The sequence below is a fragment of the Archocentrus centrarchus genome, chromosome 10, assembly GCF_007364275.1.
Source record: "Archocentrus centrarchus isolate MPI-CPG fArcCen1 chromosome 10, fArcCen1, whole genome shotgun sequence".
NCBI classification, from domain to species: Eukaryota; Metazoa; Chordata; class Actinopteri; order Cichliformes; family Cichlidae; genus Archocentrus; species Archocentrus centrarchus.
The window spans coordinates 27040317-27054828 of record NC_044355.1 but is presented as its reverse complement, the minus strand read 5'-3'; the positions used below and the strand labels follow the sequence as shown (position 1 = coordinate 27054828).

The 14512-nt window shown below is 41.4% G+C and overlaps 1 protein-coding gene across 2 annotated transcripts; it reads left to right on the top strand.

Moving 5' to 3' along the window:
• Positions 1 to 133: 133 nt before the first annotated feature.
• On the top strand, positions 134 to 8094 carry ptcd3 (pentatricopeptide repeat domain 3). Of its 2 annotated transcripts, none has more exons than XM_030739284.1 (23): positions 134 to 228; positions 1698 to 1750; positions 1947 to 1986; positions 2128 to 2173; positions 2266 to 2334; positions 2986 to 3090; positions 3181 to 3304; positions 3478 to 3581; positions 3726 to 3884; positions 3993 to 4053; positions 4473 to 4555; positions 4682 to 4826; positions 4941 to 4991; positions 5091 to 5180; positions 5310 to 5338; positions 5473 to 5579; positions 5727 to 5805; positions 6235 to 6325; positions 6466 to 6551; positions 6666 to 6802; positions 6891 to 6932; positions 7211 to 7369; positions 7908 to 8094. In XM_030739284.1, the coding sequence occupies exons 1-23, from the start codon at positions 140 to 142 to the stop codon at positions 7951 to 7953; spliced, it is 1995 nt and encodes a 664-aa protein (XP_030595144.1). In that variant the 5' UTR covers positions 134 to 139; the 3' UTR covers positions 7954 to 8094. The 2 variants fall into 2 exon arrangements, with proteins under 2 accessions (XP_030595144.1, XP_030595143.1); XM_030739283.1 differs by having other exon boundaries at positions 3723 to 3884.
• Positions 8095 to 14512: the final 6418 nt, after the last annotated feature.

The following is a 14512-nucleotide window of genomic DNA, read 5'->3' as shown; positions in this document are numbered from 1 at the left end:
TTCTAGGTAAAAAGGGACAAAAGTGCACTTCATTCGCCAAAATAATAGTAATAACACTTTAATCCCCCCCCCCCCCCCCCCCCCCCTTGTCTGAGCACAGATAGTTTCGTCCTCCCAGAATCCTTCAGTTTATAACAATATGGCGGCGCCCGGTAGGCACGTAGGGCGTTTTATGCAGAGAAACGTACGATTTCTTCTATGCAACCTTGAGAAGTCGTTGGGTCGCAGGTAGGACGAGCTGGCAAATGTTTGTTTTAAACATGAGTTATTCATTCGTTTCCTATACTGTTATTTATTTGTTGCAACCTGAGTGCGACAGCAGCGAGCACCGTCTGACAGGAGGTCACAGTTTCATGTCATTTACATCAGTGAGCTGCTGCTACCTCAAAGATCCAACTAATCAGCTCCCAGCATGTGTCCCTTAATGCCCATTAATGAGGAAAGTAGCAACCGAATATGTTTGAAACGCGGGTGAGATACTGACTTACATTTCCAATAACCAGCAACCAGTGGAGTGGATGAAAATGAATATCTCCATGTCCCTTTTTTAAAAAATTTTTTGCTTTAGACTGAAAACACTTGAGTTTGACATTAAAAAAAAAAATCAATATGAGACAATAGATCAGCATCTCAAAAGATGGAAAATCAATCAGAGCCATTACACAAACATTAACCATCAGCAACAACCTCCAGAGAGCAGGAGTGAAGATATCATAATCTGCTGTTTGAAAAAGACTTCATGAACACAAGAACAGAGGCTTCACCAGAAGATGCAAGCCACTAATTAGCAAGAAGGACAGAATGAAATTTGCCAAGAAGTACAGGCACAAGCCTCAGAAATTCTGGGACAAAGTTTTGTCTGTCAGTGTAAAGAGAGATGCAACCAAACTGACTGGGAGATCCTTCATCATTCAGCATAATGGTCCAAAACACACACAAAACTACAAAGGAGTTCATCAGGGACAGGAAGTGGAAGGTTTTAGACCAGCCTTAAGTCTTTTTCACATGAAGCTATTTTATCTGTTCCAAAACCTTTTGCTCATAAGAAAAATAGGTGGCTTCAGACAAAAGGTGCCATCTTCTGAACTCTGTATCAGATCCAGGTGTAAATACCTGGAATTAAAAGTGGAGATGTTGATCTTTTGTCTCATGCTCAGCATTTAATGGCAATCAATCAATCAAAATCTTTATTTCGAACATGTAAATGTCAAACCCAAATGTTTTCAGTCTACACCAAAAATAAAGGGATTTACCTCACAGTTCCAGTACTTTTGAGCACTTTTGGACACAGCGACTGATATTCTGGGTTGACACTAATGGAAATCTATAAAATACCAATTGACCAGTAGCCAGTGACTTTTTCAGCCTTTTTATTTACCCCCCCCCCCCACACACACACACACACACACACACACATATGTTTGTGTGTACACACATATAACTGAATAACTCAATATTCAGCTGATTGTAAAATAGTGTCGACCACTTTTAAGTGGAACATATTGTGATGTTGATGAGAGGAGCTTGAGTTCATCTGTCAGATGTGGCGACATCATCTAGTTGGAGCAGGTGTAGTGCGGGGTTTTTAAATTTTGCTTAAATGCCACATTTTTGCACACTGTGTCATTTTTAGTGGATTGAAGTGTAAGAACGATGAAAAAATTGTTGTGGCTCAACTGGCAAAAATGATCTTGTAGGGGCTTTGGTTGGACCCCAGCTCTGCGACAGGAAGCTGCAGAAGCCAGTAAAGGTAAATGAAAGACATATTCTTCACTCAGCTTTATATCAAATGCTTATTAATCTGTGGGTTCAATTCAGGAAGCACTTAATAGAATTCCATCAGTGAGTTTAGTTGAGCAGGAAAATATCAAGCTGTAAGGGGTGTTTATTACATCAAAGCCAAAGTTTTCATTTTAATTTTTCACTTCTCATCAACCATGTTGCAGAATCGACAGAGTCTATTGTCATCCCCAGGAAGAAAACATGGTATGAATTGATCTGTCATGTGAAGTGTGATATTAGAGCCTCAGATTTAAAGAAACTTCTTATGCTCACAGCAATTTACACATATCTTTTGTTTAAAGTGCTCTTTTAAATTAGGCATTTATAGTTTTTCTTATCAAACAGGAGCAAAGAGGCAGTGCTGGAGGCGCTGGCTTCAACTGTCAGCAGGGTGAGAGCACCCTCATCTTCTTCACATTTTTTCAGTGTGTTTATGAAACTGTATTTTGAGTTCTTGCTGACTGCTATTTCTTTCCCCTCCAGGATCCCACAGCATATCCCTACCAGTTCCAGGATGATCCTTACCTTTCTCCCCGGACTTCTGCTGAGTTTGTATGTTCAAACATGTCTTTATGCTTGTTTATACATTTAGGGGCATATTCAGTTACATCAGCACTAGCGATCATTTGGTAACAATGGAAAACCCCGTTTTGTACCGAGGGGCTCCGTCAAAATATTTTTTATACTTTAATCCCAGATTAGCGACTATAAATAGACCTGCAATAGAAACATATTTAGGAGGACGGGTGTGGATACAAAGCATTACAACATTAAGCTCATGCAGCCCCTGTTTTTTCAGCAGAAACACTGATAACACAACAGCAGCAGTTGTTTTACATGCAGTCTGTCTGCACACGTGCAACAAAGCGGCCACGCTTTTTTCCTGTAACCACTTTAAAACCTTTACTGGGAACCAGCTGGAGGTCCTTCATTAACCACCTGATCAACAAGCAGCAATGTGAAGAAAAGAGAACTTTGATGCTCCATCCACCACTGTTTGTTTCACACAGAGAAAAATCTGCAGTTGAGCTACGGAAGTTAAAATATGCAGATGAACTGTTAATACGACAAATGTATTTCTTATGGAATGGACTAATTGATAGAATACTCGATTACAAAAATAATCGATAGTTGCAGCCCTACTGCAGATTGCTGTTACATGTGAATAACTGTGTTTTGCTGCGTCTCTCTGTGTGTCTGCAGAGGCTGTTCTCTCTCTCTCAGGAGTCGGGCAGATCTGCAGCCAAATACATCGTCAACAACAACCCAAGACTCTTCACCAAAGACTTTGCTGAACCTCATATACCAGTAAGGAATACACACCCACATGGGAGCTGTTAAGTGAGTGCATTAGGTGATTGGTTGTGCTGTTATGTGTGTGTGTGTGTGTGTGTGTAGTGTCTGATGCCAGAGACGGTGTCACTGCATCTTGAGGAGGTGAGTGAGGAGGCACTGAAGGAGAGAATCCACCTGAGGAAAGTCACAGCTGCTGTTGACATGTATGATCAATTACTGCAAGCTGGTGAGAACACACACGCATGTACACACACCAAAAAACCATAACGTTGTACTCCAAATACTTTATTTATTTTGAAGTTGATTGTGTGCATCAGTAATGTAGGTGTATTGTATTAATAAGTTATTGGCGTTTTACAAAATGCTACTTTGGAGCTAAAAGCTTCACATTTCTTTCAGGCACTGCTGTCTCCATGGAAACAACTCATAGCCTGTTGGACCTTATCTGTCTCTACTGTGACAGGGACCCTGTCCAGGAAGGGGGACCACAGACTGAAGACACAGTGAGCCCCCCCAAAAAAATATTATTAAATAATAACATATTAAAGTACAACATAACATAACATATTAAAGTAGCTGCTACAGTTAAAAGGATGCCTGGGCCTGTTACCACTGCAGTATATTTATGTATTTTTGCTCCACAGCAGTCTGGAGAGGAGCTGAAGAGAAGAACATCACGGATCCGCCGAGCTTCAGACTTGCTGAAGTTCACCTGGAAAGAAAACAACAACGCAGAGAGAATCTTGAACCTGCTGCCAGAGAGAGATACCCGCTGTTACTCTGCTCTGATCAGAGGCATGGTCAAGGTAGGAGCACCAAAGTCACAGGCTGTGGATGCATGCCTACAGCGCTGCAGTGACAGTGAAAGGGTCATTTTGGTGCATCCTAATGTGCATTTGTATGTCTCTCCACAGCATGGAGCCTATGCAAAGGCCTTCAGTATGTACACAGATCTGCTTAACAACAGGCTGACAGGTGAGCTGCTTTGCTTTGGTTAATGCCACTGCTTTGGTTAAAAGGTCATAGTATACATGTCAAATAGCAACAATAACACTGACTTATGTGTTTTATGTCATCATTTTCTTGTCATTTAAGTTAAACAGATTCACTGCGGCTGTTGTTCTTGACCTCTGTTGATGCGTTACATAAACATAAGTATTGGGCCACACGGTTAATCTTTGAATTCAGGTGTTTTTCAGAGTGTGTAAAAGGCACCAAAGCTCTGCTGACTCAGTAACTGCAGAGTTTCAAATCATCTCTGGCATTAACATCAGCACAAATGGCTCCACAGCTGGGCAGCTCCTGTAGGTGTAACCTATAGGTGGCCCAGTGCTTTTGGTCCATATAGTTTATACTGGAAGCAGTTAAGTGATAACCCGATCTTCTTCCCCCAGCTGATGTCCACATCTTCAATGCTCTGATATCTGCGGCTCCAGATGTTCGAGAGAAATTTAATGAGAGATGGGACCTCATTGCCGTAAGACCCTAAATTATTCAGTATTTCTAACACTGCTATGCTCATCGGTGTCCCTGCTCGCTTCGCTGTCCAACTCTTTCTGCGACCAGTTAATGTTCACACTTGTGTCTCCTGTTCTGTCTGTAGGAGCTGTTGAACCAGATGAATCAGCAGAAAGTTCGTCCTAACCTGCTGACCTTCAACAGCGTTCTTAAAGCGCTGAGACGCTGCGGCTTTTTGGCCAAAACACAAGCGCTGCACGTTCTGAATGAGATGAAGGCACTGGGGATAGGTAAAAGACACACTGCCATTCAGGTGCTTCACAGGTGAGTTTTATTTTGTTCTCAGTCTCACACTAACAGTTTTTGGTGTGTTTGTGTGTCCGTGTATGTGTGTGTGTGTTCAGCTCCCAGCTTGGCCTCCTACGACCACATCCTGGCAGTCTTTTACAAATCAGGTAGCACAGGAGTTGCTCTTATACATGACCCTCACAGGCCTCAGTGGTATTTGGTGTTTGTGCGCTTTCATTTATTCAGTCCGTGTGTTTCCTCTTCAGCCTCCTCTGCACAAAACAACACAGACATTCTTCAGGAAGTGATGGCCGAGCTGGCGGGACACAGCTTCACCTGCCAGGACCCTGATGATGGTATGTCACGGTGTGAGAGAGATTTGGAAGGTGTTGTTTTAAACATGGTCTAATCAAAAAGCCCAAACAGAGGAATGATGTGTGGATATTGATGCTGTGTTCTCTCTCGCTCTCTTTTTTTCTCTCCAGTTCTGTTCTTCTCCAGCGCAATGAGAATAGTAAGTCCTGTTTTTGTTTCTTAGCTCCCTGTTAGATTTGTACAGGTCAGTGGTGACACGGTTAACATCTTTATCAATCAGATTCCTTCAAGGAAGCTATGCTCTGCTTTCTGTGCCCGTTTTTCTTCTCACAGTGTTTGGACATTAAAGATATCGAGCTGGGATATAAAGTCCAGAGTTTGGTAGATTTTGAGGAGAACTGGAGGCTTCTGGGAGACCCCTACCAACAGAGTATTTACTAGTAAGTAGGAACTCTCAGCTAAGGTTTATGATATGGTCCTGTAATGCAGTAGACTCACACTAAAGTCTGTATTTGATCAGATATAAGCAGTAAATGTGGATAGATGAAATGATTTAAAGAAAAAAATGCCTCCTCCCCTCTCTGCAGTGGTCGCTTCTTCAACCTGCTGTGCATGATGGAGCACATTGATGTGGTACTGAAGTGGTACAAGCAGATCATTCCCTCGGTCAGTGCGTGCCTGCTTCTCTCGGTCTGCTCATTTGTACAACACTATATACACTATGTGTGTCAGTTATTAACTGCTGCAGGTAACCCTAACCCAGGCTAATTCAGGCTATGGGTACAGTAAGTCAAGGGAAAAAAACTAGAGTTACACTCACCTTCAACTTTACTATAAAAATGAGGAGCTAAACCTGCCAGCACACAGTTGAAAATGTCATGAAGCTTGACTGCACGCATGCCTCGGTGCAACAACTCGAGCTTTGCCCATGCAGAGTTCTCCCATAGATTTCTATTCAGGATTCTTTGGGCGCCTCTTTCTTATAAAGTCTGTGTTCAGGTGGAGCAGAACAGAAAAAGGAGCAAGAAAATGCTTTTGTCACTCTGTGAAATTTTGTAAATTAACACCACCTTTCCTTATATTCTGTGTTTGTAGTTGTACTACCCCAACCCTCAGGGAATGAGGGACCTGCTGCAGGCTCTGGACACAGACAGCCGCCTGGATTTACTGCCGTCTATATGGAAAGGTGAGTCCAAAGATGCATCATTTACTGCATATTTTGTTGAACAGTAGATGATGTGTGGATAGTGTAAAAAGCCTATTCCTTTCCACTTCAGAATCTGTCACACTGACCTGCTATGTTTTTTTTGTTTTTTTTTCCTTCAGACATCAAGACTCTCGGCCATGATAATAAGCCTGATCTGGTGGAGGAGCTGCTCGGCCTAATGGCCAGAGAGAAGCACAGTCCTGAGGTCAGTTTGAAGGCATTTTCAGCAGTTTTCAACCACCTGATCAGTGTGAAGTATCCCAAGCTAATAATGTTGACCTGAGCGTGGTTATGAGCACACAACTGCATTTTCCTGCAGGTTCAGGAGTCTTTTGCAGCATGTGCTCTGGATATAAAGAGTATATTTGACGGGAGGTCCAGTATGGAGTGGAGCGTTGCCTCCCTCTCAAACATCACCACACTGCTGCTGCGAGCCGACAAGACCCAACAAGCCTGGTGAGAGCGACAGCCACGCGTCTGTCAGGAGGAGATCTTTCCCGGTATTCTGGCTTTGCTGCAATCTAATGTCACACTTTCTCTGCAGGGAGATGCTGCAGCTCTTCAAAGCCAAGAACAGAGTTCCTTCGTAAGTCTCATGCAAACTGAAGCTGTTCACACTGGACTCTGAATGAGTTATTTCAGTGGAAGTCCACACTGGTTCATCATGTCACATATGAACAAGAATTGCTGGTATTTTATTTAGTAAACCCTACCTGTGTAACTGGGTTTAGGACATTCTAAAACTAGTAATTACCAGTAGTAAAGTTGAATTCTTCCTGTTAACACAAACCATACACATGCCTTACAATAGACCCCTACAGGCTGAGGTGTTTCTGACTTGTTTCCTGCTGGGTTGCTCTACAGAGAGGGGCTCTTGAACAACTTCTTGTCAGTGTGTCACAGTCATGGTGACCCCCAGAAAGCAGTGGAGCTGGTGCAGCTGTCTGCAGCCTTCTGCCTGCCAACAACATGGAGGCTGGCAAAGCGAGCGCTGGCTGAGTTCGATTTGACTGAAGAGCAAAGGTGAGGCGTGTGTGTCTTTATTACACGAGGACGACAGTCCAGTAAAAGTTTGCAGACACTCATCATGTGCGTGGATGTAAAGATAATATTTTCAGTTACTGTTTCTGTCATGGTTTTTTTCTGGGGTTGAATTATTTTTTACAAAAAAAAAACATCTTTAAGAGGAAAAAACGGTTTATTGTAAAGGTTTTCATTTATACAGGGTTTTCTGAGATAAGCACAGGGACTAAATGTGTATACACGGTCCAAACATGGTCACCTGTCCAAACATACAGGTAGTAAATGCTGCCAAAAAGCTTCGTCTCATCAAACTTTCCTCCAGTTTGATCAGGGCAGTGGGTGCTGTGAAAGCAATTTTAAACTTTACCATTGGGGGGCAGTATTTTAACTTAAAACTTTAAAAGCATTAACTACAAAAAGTGCCTTAAGATGTAAAATTTGTTGGAATGGATGGATGCTCATTTTGTCATCATAGCTCCCGGTCACATTCACTCTCCCAATGCTTACACACCACGTCTTGCCTCTCTGCCCCTTCCAGAGCCATTTTATCTGAGCTGGAGACTGCAGGAGAGTCATCTGACTGAATGAGATGATGCTGAAGGCACCACTGTGACACTCTTAAACAAATATTTGAACTCCACCGATACAAAAGTCTCACAAGTTTATAAAGAGTCTGTACTGGCCTAGCTCATCTGTGTATGTAAAATAAATACAATGTGAAGCTGTCCTTGTGTTTTATTTTGTGGGCACCAGCTGTCGCTGTTTCTCCTGCTTGTTTTCAGCTCTGCTTCTATGAAAATTAGATTCACGCTGTCTGAAAACCTATTTTAAATGTATGAGAAGAACATTTTGAACTAAAAAAAAAACAATGTAAAATTTCCTGTCAGCCACTGTCACAGTCCATGGCTATTAGCTGTGTGTGTGTGTGTGTGTGTGTGTGTGTGTGTGTGTGTGTGTGTGTGTGTGTGTGTGTGTGAAGAGGGAGGGGGGGTGCAGACACAAATGTTCTGTCTGTGATAACTAATCAGCTTCCTCAACTTGCTGATAAGCTGCTTCCTTAAAATGCTGCGTGTGGTGTATTTTGGGATCTGGAATGCTGCTTTGGATTTTTCAGTGTCTCCTCATAGACATCCAGCAGATTTAGAAGAAACTTCCCCGATGTTAAGATGCTGTTGTGCCTGCAGAATCAGGTATGCAGACTGAGGGTTTTCTGGTCTGCTTGTTTGAATCATTCATGAAACATTTCAAACATCACTCCAGACTTTCAACACTGAATCTGCAGAGCAAACATTTGAGGGGAAAGACAAATTATTGTTTACTGGGTTTATTGCTGTTGTGTAACTGCATTATTTTTAAGCTGCAATTGATACAGAAAAAAAAGCACTTCTCATGTCTGTACCTGTGTGCACGCAGGAGATGCTGAGAACAAGCTTAAAGGTGTGTGCAAGCCTGCACAAGTGAGTGCGTGTGTCAGTCAAAATGATTTTCACTCAACCAATCATCAGTCGAGCTGACAGCACGACCAAATAAGGACAAGTGGGCTTAAGAGGGAGGAGGCAGGGTTGGGGGGGTGACTTTAACATGGGTGTGGTGTTGGTACAGAGCGCTGCTCTCCTGAGGGCCAGCCTAGAACCATCCCTCCCTGATGAGCTTGTTTAAACAACATAAGAAAACATCCTCCCTCACAGCTTTAAACATTCCAGACTTTTATAATTCATACTTATTTTTTTGTCCTCAAACAAATTTTAAAAGATTTGCATGATGATACCCAGCTGACTGAGGCTACCTGTAGGTGTGGTTAAGGGACAGAAATGCCTGGAATGAGGTGCAACAACAGGACAGGAGTAAAGTTACAACACTAGAGTTTGATTTGCCTAGATGACAGGATGACATGCAACCAAATGCTTAGCGTCTTACAAAAACAAAGCAAAAAAAAAAAAAAGCAACAACAAAAAATAATTTCCATGAGCAACAATGGAAGTGTCCACATTCTTTACTCCCACTCCTTTACTGAATCAGCATGAGTGTACAGTGGAGGTCAGAGGTCAAAGCTGTTCACAAACACAGTGTGTGATGGAACATCCTCTCATGCTTTTAATACCTCAATTTAGCAAGTGCAGCTTCTTGTAATGCTTTCTTTTCCCTGTGAGGAGAGGAAGGAGCAGAAAGCAGTGGCAAAGAACGGGGAGGAAAAGGGCTCTGATGGCACGCTGACTCTAGCGGGGTAACAATTTTTCAGACAAAGCACAATGAAAACAAGAGCCTGAAAGGTCAAACAGAATAAAGTGGCTTTAATTTCTACCCAAGAAGAGAAATGGCAGCTAATAACAGGCAGCCGCTTATGCCAGTCCCACACAGCGAAAAGAGCAACGAATGAAAGTTCCACAGATCTCCGGTCATATTGGTTTGAAGGGTGGCCTCACAATATTATCTCATAGCTAACTGGAGGTTTTAGCCTCATTAACATAACTCCAACTCTTATTTAATAGCGCTGTCTTTTCACACCTAGCAGTGTGAAAGTGTGTAAGTTCAGCCAGGAGCAGGTACACGATGGATAATTCACCATATGCACAACAGATCATGCAGCAGTGCCACGACTGGGGATGACTTCACAAACCATCAGGGCACCTTTCTGCCACTTCCACAGTTTGGTTTGGGAAGATCAAATCACCAAGCATGGGAGGAATTTTAATGAAGAGTTCAGCCCCGGATGGCATCCTAAATTACAGCTAGGAGTAGAGGAAATAGCTCAGTTTCTTTTTTTTATTTTCAAACTATTCCAGGAAATGTTTTCTGCTGGACAATATATTTCTCGCTAGTACAGGTGGGACTGAGCTAGAGCAGTAGAGAATATCAAAGCGGCTTCTTTCTCGTATTGTTTTAAATATAATGGTGCCGCAGTAATTCTATTAATATCATCTACATGTTAAATTTGAAAACACATCTACTCTTTCAAAAAAGTGGCTCCATCTTTCAAAATCACATCACCTCATTATACTTCAGCTGTTTGCGTCATACAAGTGTCTGCTCAGTCCCAACTCTATTCATGATGATACAGCCAGCATCATCAAAAGCAACTATTTATCGTCTTGCAATGTATTCTGTATCACAGAATCTATCATGGTACCATTGTCATCGTGGACAGTGTTGCTATGGTGATTCCCGCCTCTCGTGTGCCGCTCAGAGAGCGCCGGTGCTCGTTAACAGGCAAACAGCAGGTATTGATTTGATTGAAGCTTTTAATCAGGGTCGCACTCCATTTGAATGCATTTTGGGACCCTGTGTTGTGTATGCTTGCACACTGACACTGGATGGAACAGTCATTCGCTGCACCTGTGAATTTCCTGTCGTACAAAATGTCTTCAGTTACTTCATTATTTAATTTCCAGCTTCCTGCAAAGTGTCATTTAAGCTCTGTTATCTTGTGAGAGTGTAATGCAGCTTAATGGTTTACCACTATTTACTGTGATTAACACACACCAAAGAAACCTGGCCGCATTACAGTGCAATCACATTTAATCTTTAGGTGGATAAGAAGCACATTTTTGCATACTGCGAGCTTCTGTGTGTTTTGGCTGGCGAGCTCTCTCCGTCTCCTGCTTGTCCATGCCTCTTTCTGTTTCCATGTCTTTCCAGTGTGTCTCACACACTCGTTACTGGAGGCCAAACAATGCTGAATTGGAGCGTGTTTGGCTTACTCAAATGCTATCAGTGTTATCACATGAGCTGGTTTGCAGCTTGCAAATCCAAGGTCCTTGTGTGGGTGCGTTCACAAATCCCTATCTGTGGACAGTGTTTCAATTCAGAACTACTTTTCATATCATTCCAGTCACATGCATGGGCTATTTTTTTAAATTGTATTTGGAACAATTCAATAAACATTATTATTTTAAGTGTAATATTACAAGGTACCAGAAACAAGGGGTTGGTTGTCACACTTTTTACTCCTGTGTGAATCATTATAACATCCTTCAGTAACCATTCCTTCATTAAACTGAAGCTTAAGGTGCCCCTGGATTACCAGGAGTACGATCTTTCTCATACTTCCTTGGGGCGGCTATTGATGAGTGGCTGAATATTGTCTTTCTGGGATCAGTGTTTCTCATACTCAGGCCCAGCACCTGTGAGGCAACACTGACGAACATTTTGAGCTAGTTCCCACATGGCTTTAGCATGCTAATGGAAAAAGCGACTCAAATCAAAGCTGGTAGCTTCAGCCTTTTAACAAGTGTCTGACTTTTAAATGACTTATATGAGTTTTTAATACAAAAACAACAGCAACACAAAAAATTACTCTGACCCGTGAAAATTACAAAATAACTCCTCATGTCAAAGTTTTGTGTGTTCCACAAAAATGACCGCTGCAAAACAGACTGTCAGGTCAAATGTGTAATATCAACCCACTTTCATGCACCCTCCAGTGTGGCGGTAACAAGCAGTGTGACAACGAACCCCCGGGCTACCCTACTAAATTACTCACCGTGCCTCTTGTGCTCCTACTGTACTCGGGTATTAAACACCCTGAACACTACTGAGCTCCCACATAGGTTTTTCACTTGCTCCCTACTCTGATTAGACTCACTATGTCCACAAAAACATGACATGAGATGATGAACAAAGATGCACAGTAAGACCTTTTACATGATTTTGGTTTCTAGAAAGTTTCCCCCTTCATAAAAACTGTACACTGGGTGTAACTGGGTTTAACTTCACAGGATACTCGAGTAAAAGTGTGTGACCGGTTTTTTCATTTGTTAAAAGAAAATGTGATGTAGGCTCGGGCAAACACAGCTCATTCTCTGTTGCAATTAGGTTCAGTCACATAAGAGGCATGGTGAGTAATTTAGGGTTTTACTGTTTGCGGTCTAATCCAGCACTCATTAACCCAGGCTAATGTAAGGTTACAAAGAAGACTAGATGCTAGTTTCAGTTTACTGCTGCATTGCTGTATTCATGCATTACAATAACATTAGCTATGAATTGAAACCCTCCCCTGTGTTCCTCTGAAAAAGGGTGGTGAACAGAGATGCGGCCTTCTGGAAATTTCTCCCTGGGTTTCAGCCTCACTTGAGGAATTCTGACAATTCTGACAAGATTCAGCACATCAGTCCAGAAAAGAGAGAGAGACAACAGGGGGAGGAAGGAAAGGTATGAGAGGAGGAGGAATTCCAGCATGTACAGACTGGCAGGAGCAGCAGGGCTCTGACAGTTTACACACAAGTTACACTCACTGATATATACTGTATCAGAAAATGTAACAATCTGTGGAATAATCTGAAGTGGACTGCAGTTTAAAAACAATGTAGCTCACATTCTTGATGCTGATACATTTTATGATTTCAAGTTGACATAATGAGTTCAGTATCTCTCTGTACAGTTTTGTTGTTTATAATTTTGGATTTATGTTACCCAAATAAAGACATGCTTGATTATAGCATGTTGAGAGAGAATATGTTTCATATTAAACTTTCTCTTGCTTGTCTAGACATAGGAGTGACACATTAGATTAAAAAACATTTGTCAATGGTTTTCTTTCAGTGGCACATGGGTGTGGCAACCCCTGAACTATAAATAGGTTAGATATTAAATTGTAAATAATGGAAGAGTGTTCCTAAATGGCTCACATGTTTCACATGAAAATATTATGCTAATATATTTTCTTTGAAAAAGCAGCTTTTTCACAGTAGAGATTTCTGGCCACTTTTTCCTCTTCCTGGGCACCATCTCTTTAGCTTTGTGTTATTTTGGCTAAAAAGCTCATAATTTGAATCAAACTGTAAAAGACTGAAATTAAAGGTACAGTGTGTAAAATCTCACTGCTAGGCATCAGTAGATTGCAGTTTGCAGTGAACTGAATTTTGTTTTTTTTACCCCCTTTCAATTGAGGTGCATAATCCTAGCTAGGACTGTCAGTAAGTGTTCACGTCTATTTACTCTGGAGGAGGCTGTAAAACTTTGTGAAAGAAGTCCGATACCAGTTGAAGAGTCGGTGAAGCTCACTTATGTCCAATGACAATGGTCCTGAGGTGAGTTGTTGAGGATATCCTGAACTGTTCTGTCAGTAAGCCCTGCTGTTTTTGCAGCTGTTAGCATCTGTTTGCAGCTGTTAGCCTCTATTAGCTGCTGTTAGCCTCTGTTTGCAGATGTTAGCCTCTGTTAGCTGCTGTTAGCCTCTGTTAGCTGCGGTTAGCCTCTGTTAGCTGTCATTAGTGAAACTTATTTTGAAGTAGATCTGACATTGTTGGACTCAGACACTTAGCCAATAAACTCTCATATGATGTTAGAATATAATCCAACTGTTTATCAGAGGGAAAGTGTGATTTTTAGGACATTTAAGCCTAATATTATCTAGCATGATGTTAGCTTATAACCAGCTGTTTTTTAGCCAGAGAGGTCACTTGTCTAATCTCCTGAAATAACTAAATCGGGAATAAATAATCATGTTTATCCACATTTTTGTGTGTTAGAGCTCTGACTTCAATTCAGGAGATGAGGCTTGAGGTGAGGAGGAAGAGGATGAGGTGGAAATAAGGGAAGAGAGAGCAGTGAGTGGTGGAGAAGGAGAAAGATAATGAGAAAGAGATGAAGAAAACATACATGTAAAAATGTTTAATGGTCATTTATAGTTTGAAAGAGCTATTTGTGATCTTTAAGTGAAAAGTAACTTATAAGGCATACTAGCCAATGGCAGCTTCCACAAACCAGTTACAGCTCCTATGCATTTTTAATCGATTAATTCTAAGTTTATGACAATGCATCAGTTCGTTGGAAGACGTAATTACACACTAATCAATGTACATTTATGAGTATCACATTATTTTTTTCTATTAAATAAACTCAAAAATTACTTACTATATCTTTAAACATACCAAAAACATGAATTACTATCATTATTATTGTAATTATTATTATTATATTTGGCTGGTGATTCATTAGATGGTCTTTTTATGCCCTCCTGTCAACTGATATTGAGGTTAATTTAAACAACACATCAAAATAACTGTGAAAATCGATATCCAGAGGGGTTACAAGATCCCGTCTCTGCCTCTGGAAGGACTTTGTTTATATAGTGCTATAAACATAGTATAAATAGGCTAAAATAGTTATTTTTCCTCATTACATGATATATAACTTACCTCGTGT

Coding starts and splice junctions, on each gene's coding strand:
- ptcd3 (XM_030739283.1), top strand. CDS start 140: ATGGCGGCGCCCGGTAGGCACGTAGGGCGTTTTATGCAGAGAAACGTA. Junction 3,091..3,180: donor TTGCTGAACCTCATATACCA/GTAAGGAATACA, acceptor GTGTGTGTGTAG/TGTCTGATGCCAGAGACGGT. Junction 3,885..3,992: donor TGATCAGAGGCATGGTCAAG/GTAGGAGCACCA, acceptor GTCTCTCCACAG/CATGGAGCCTATGCAAAGGC.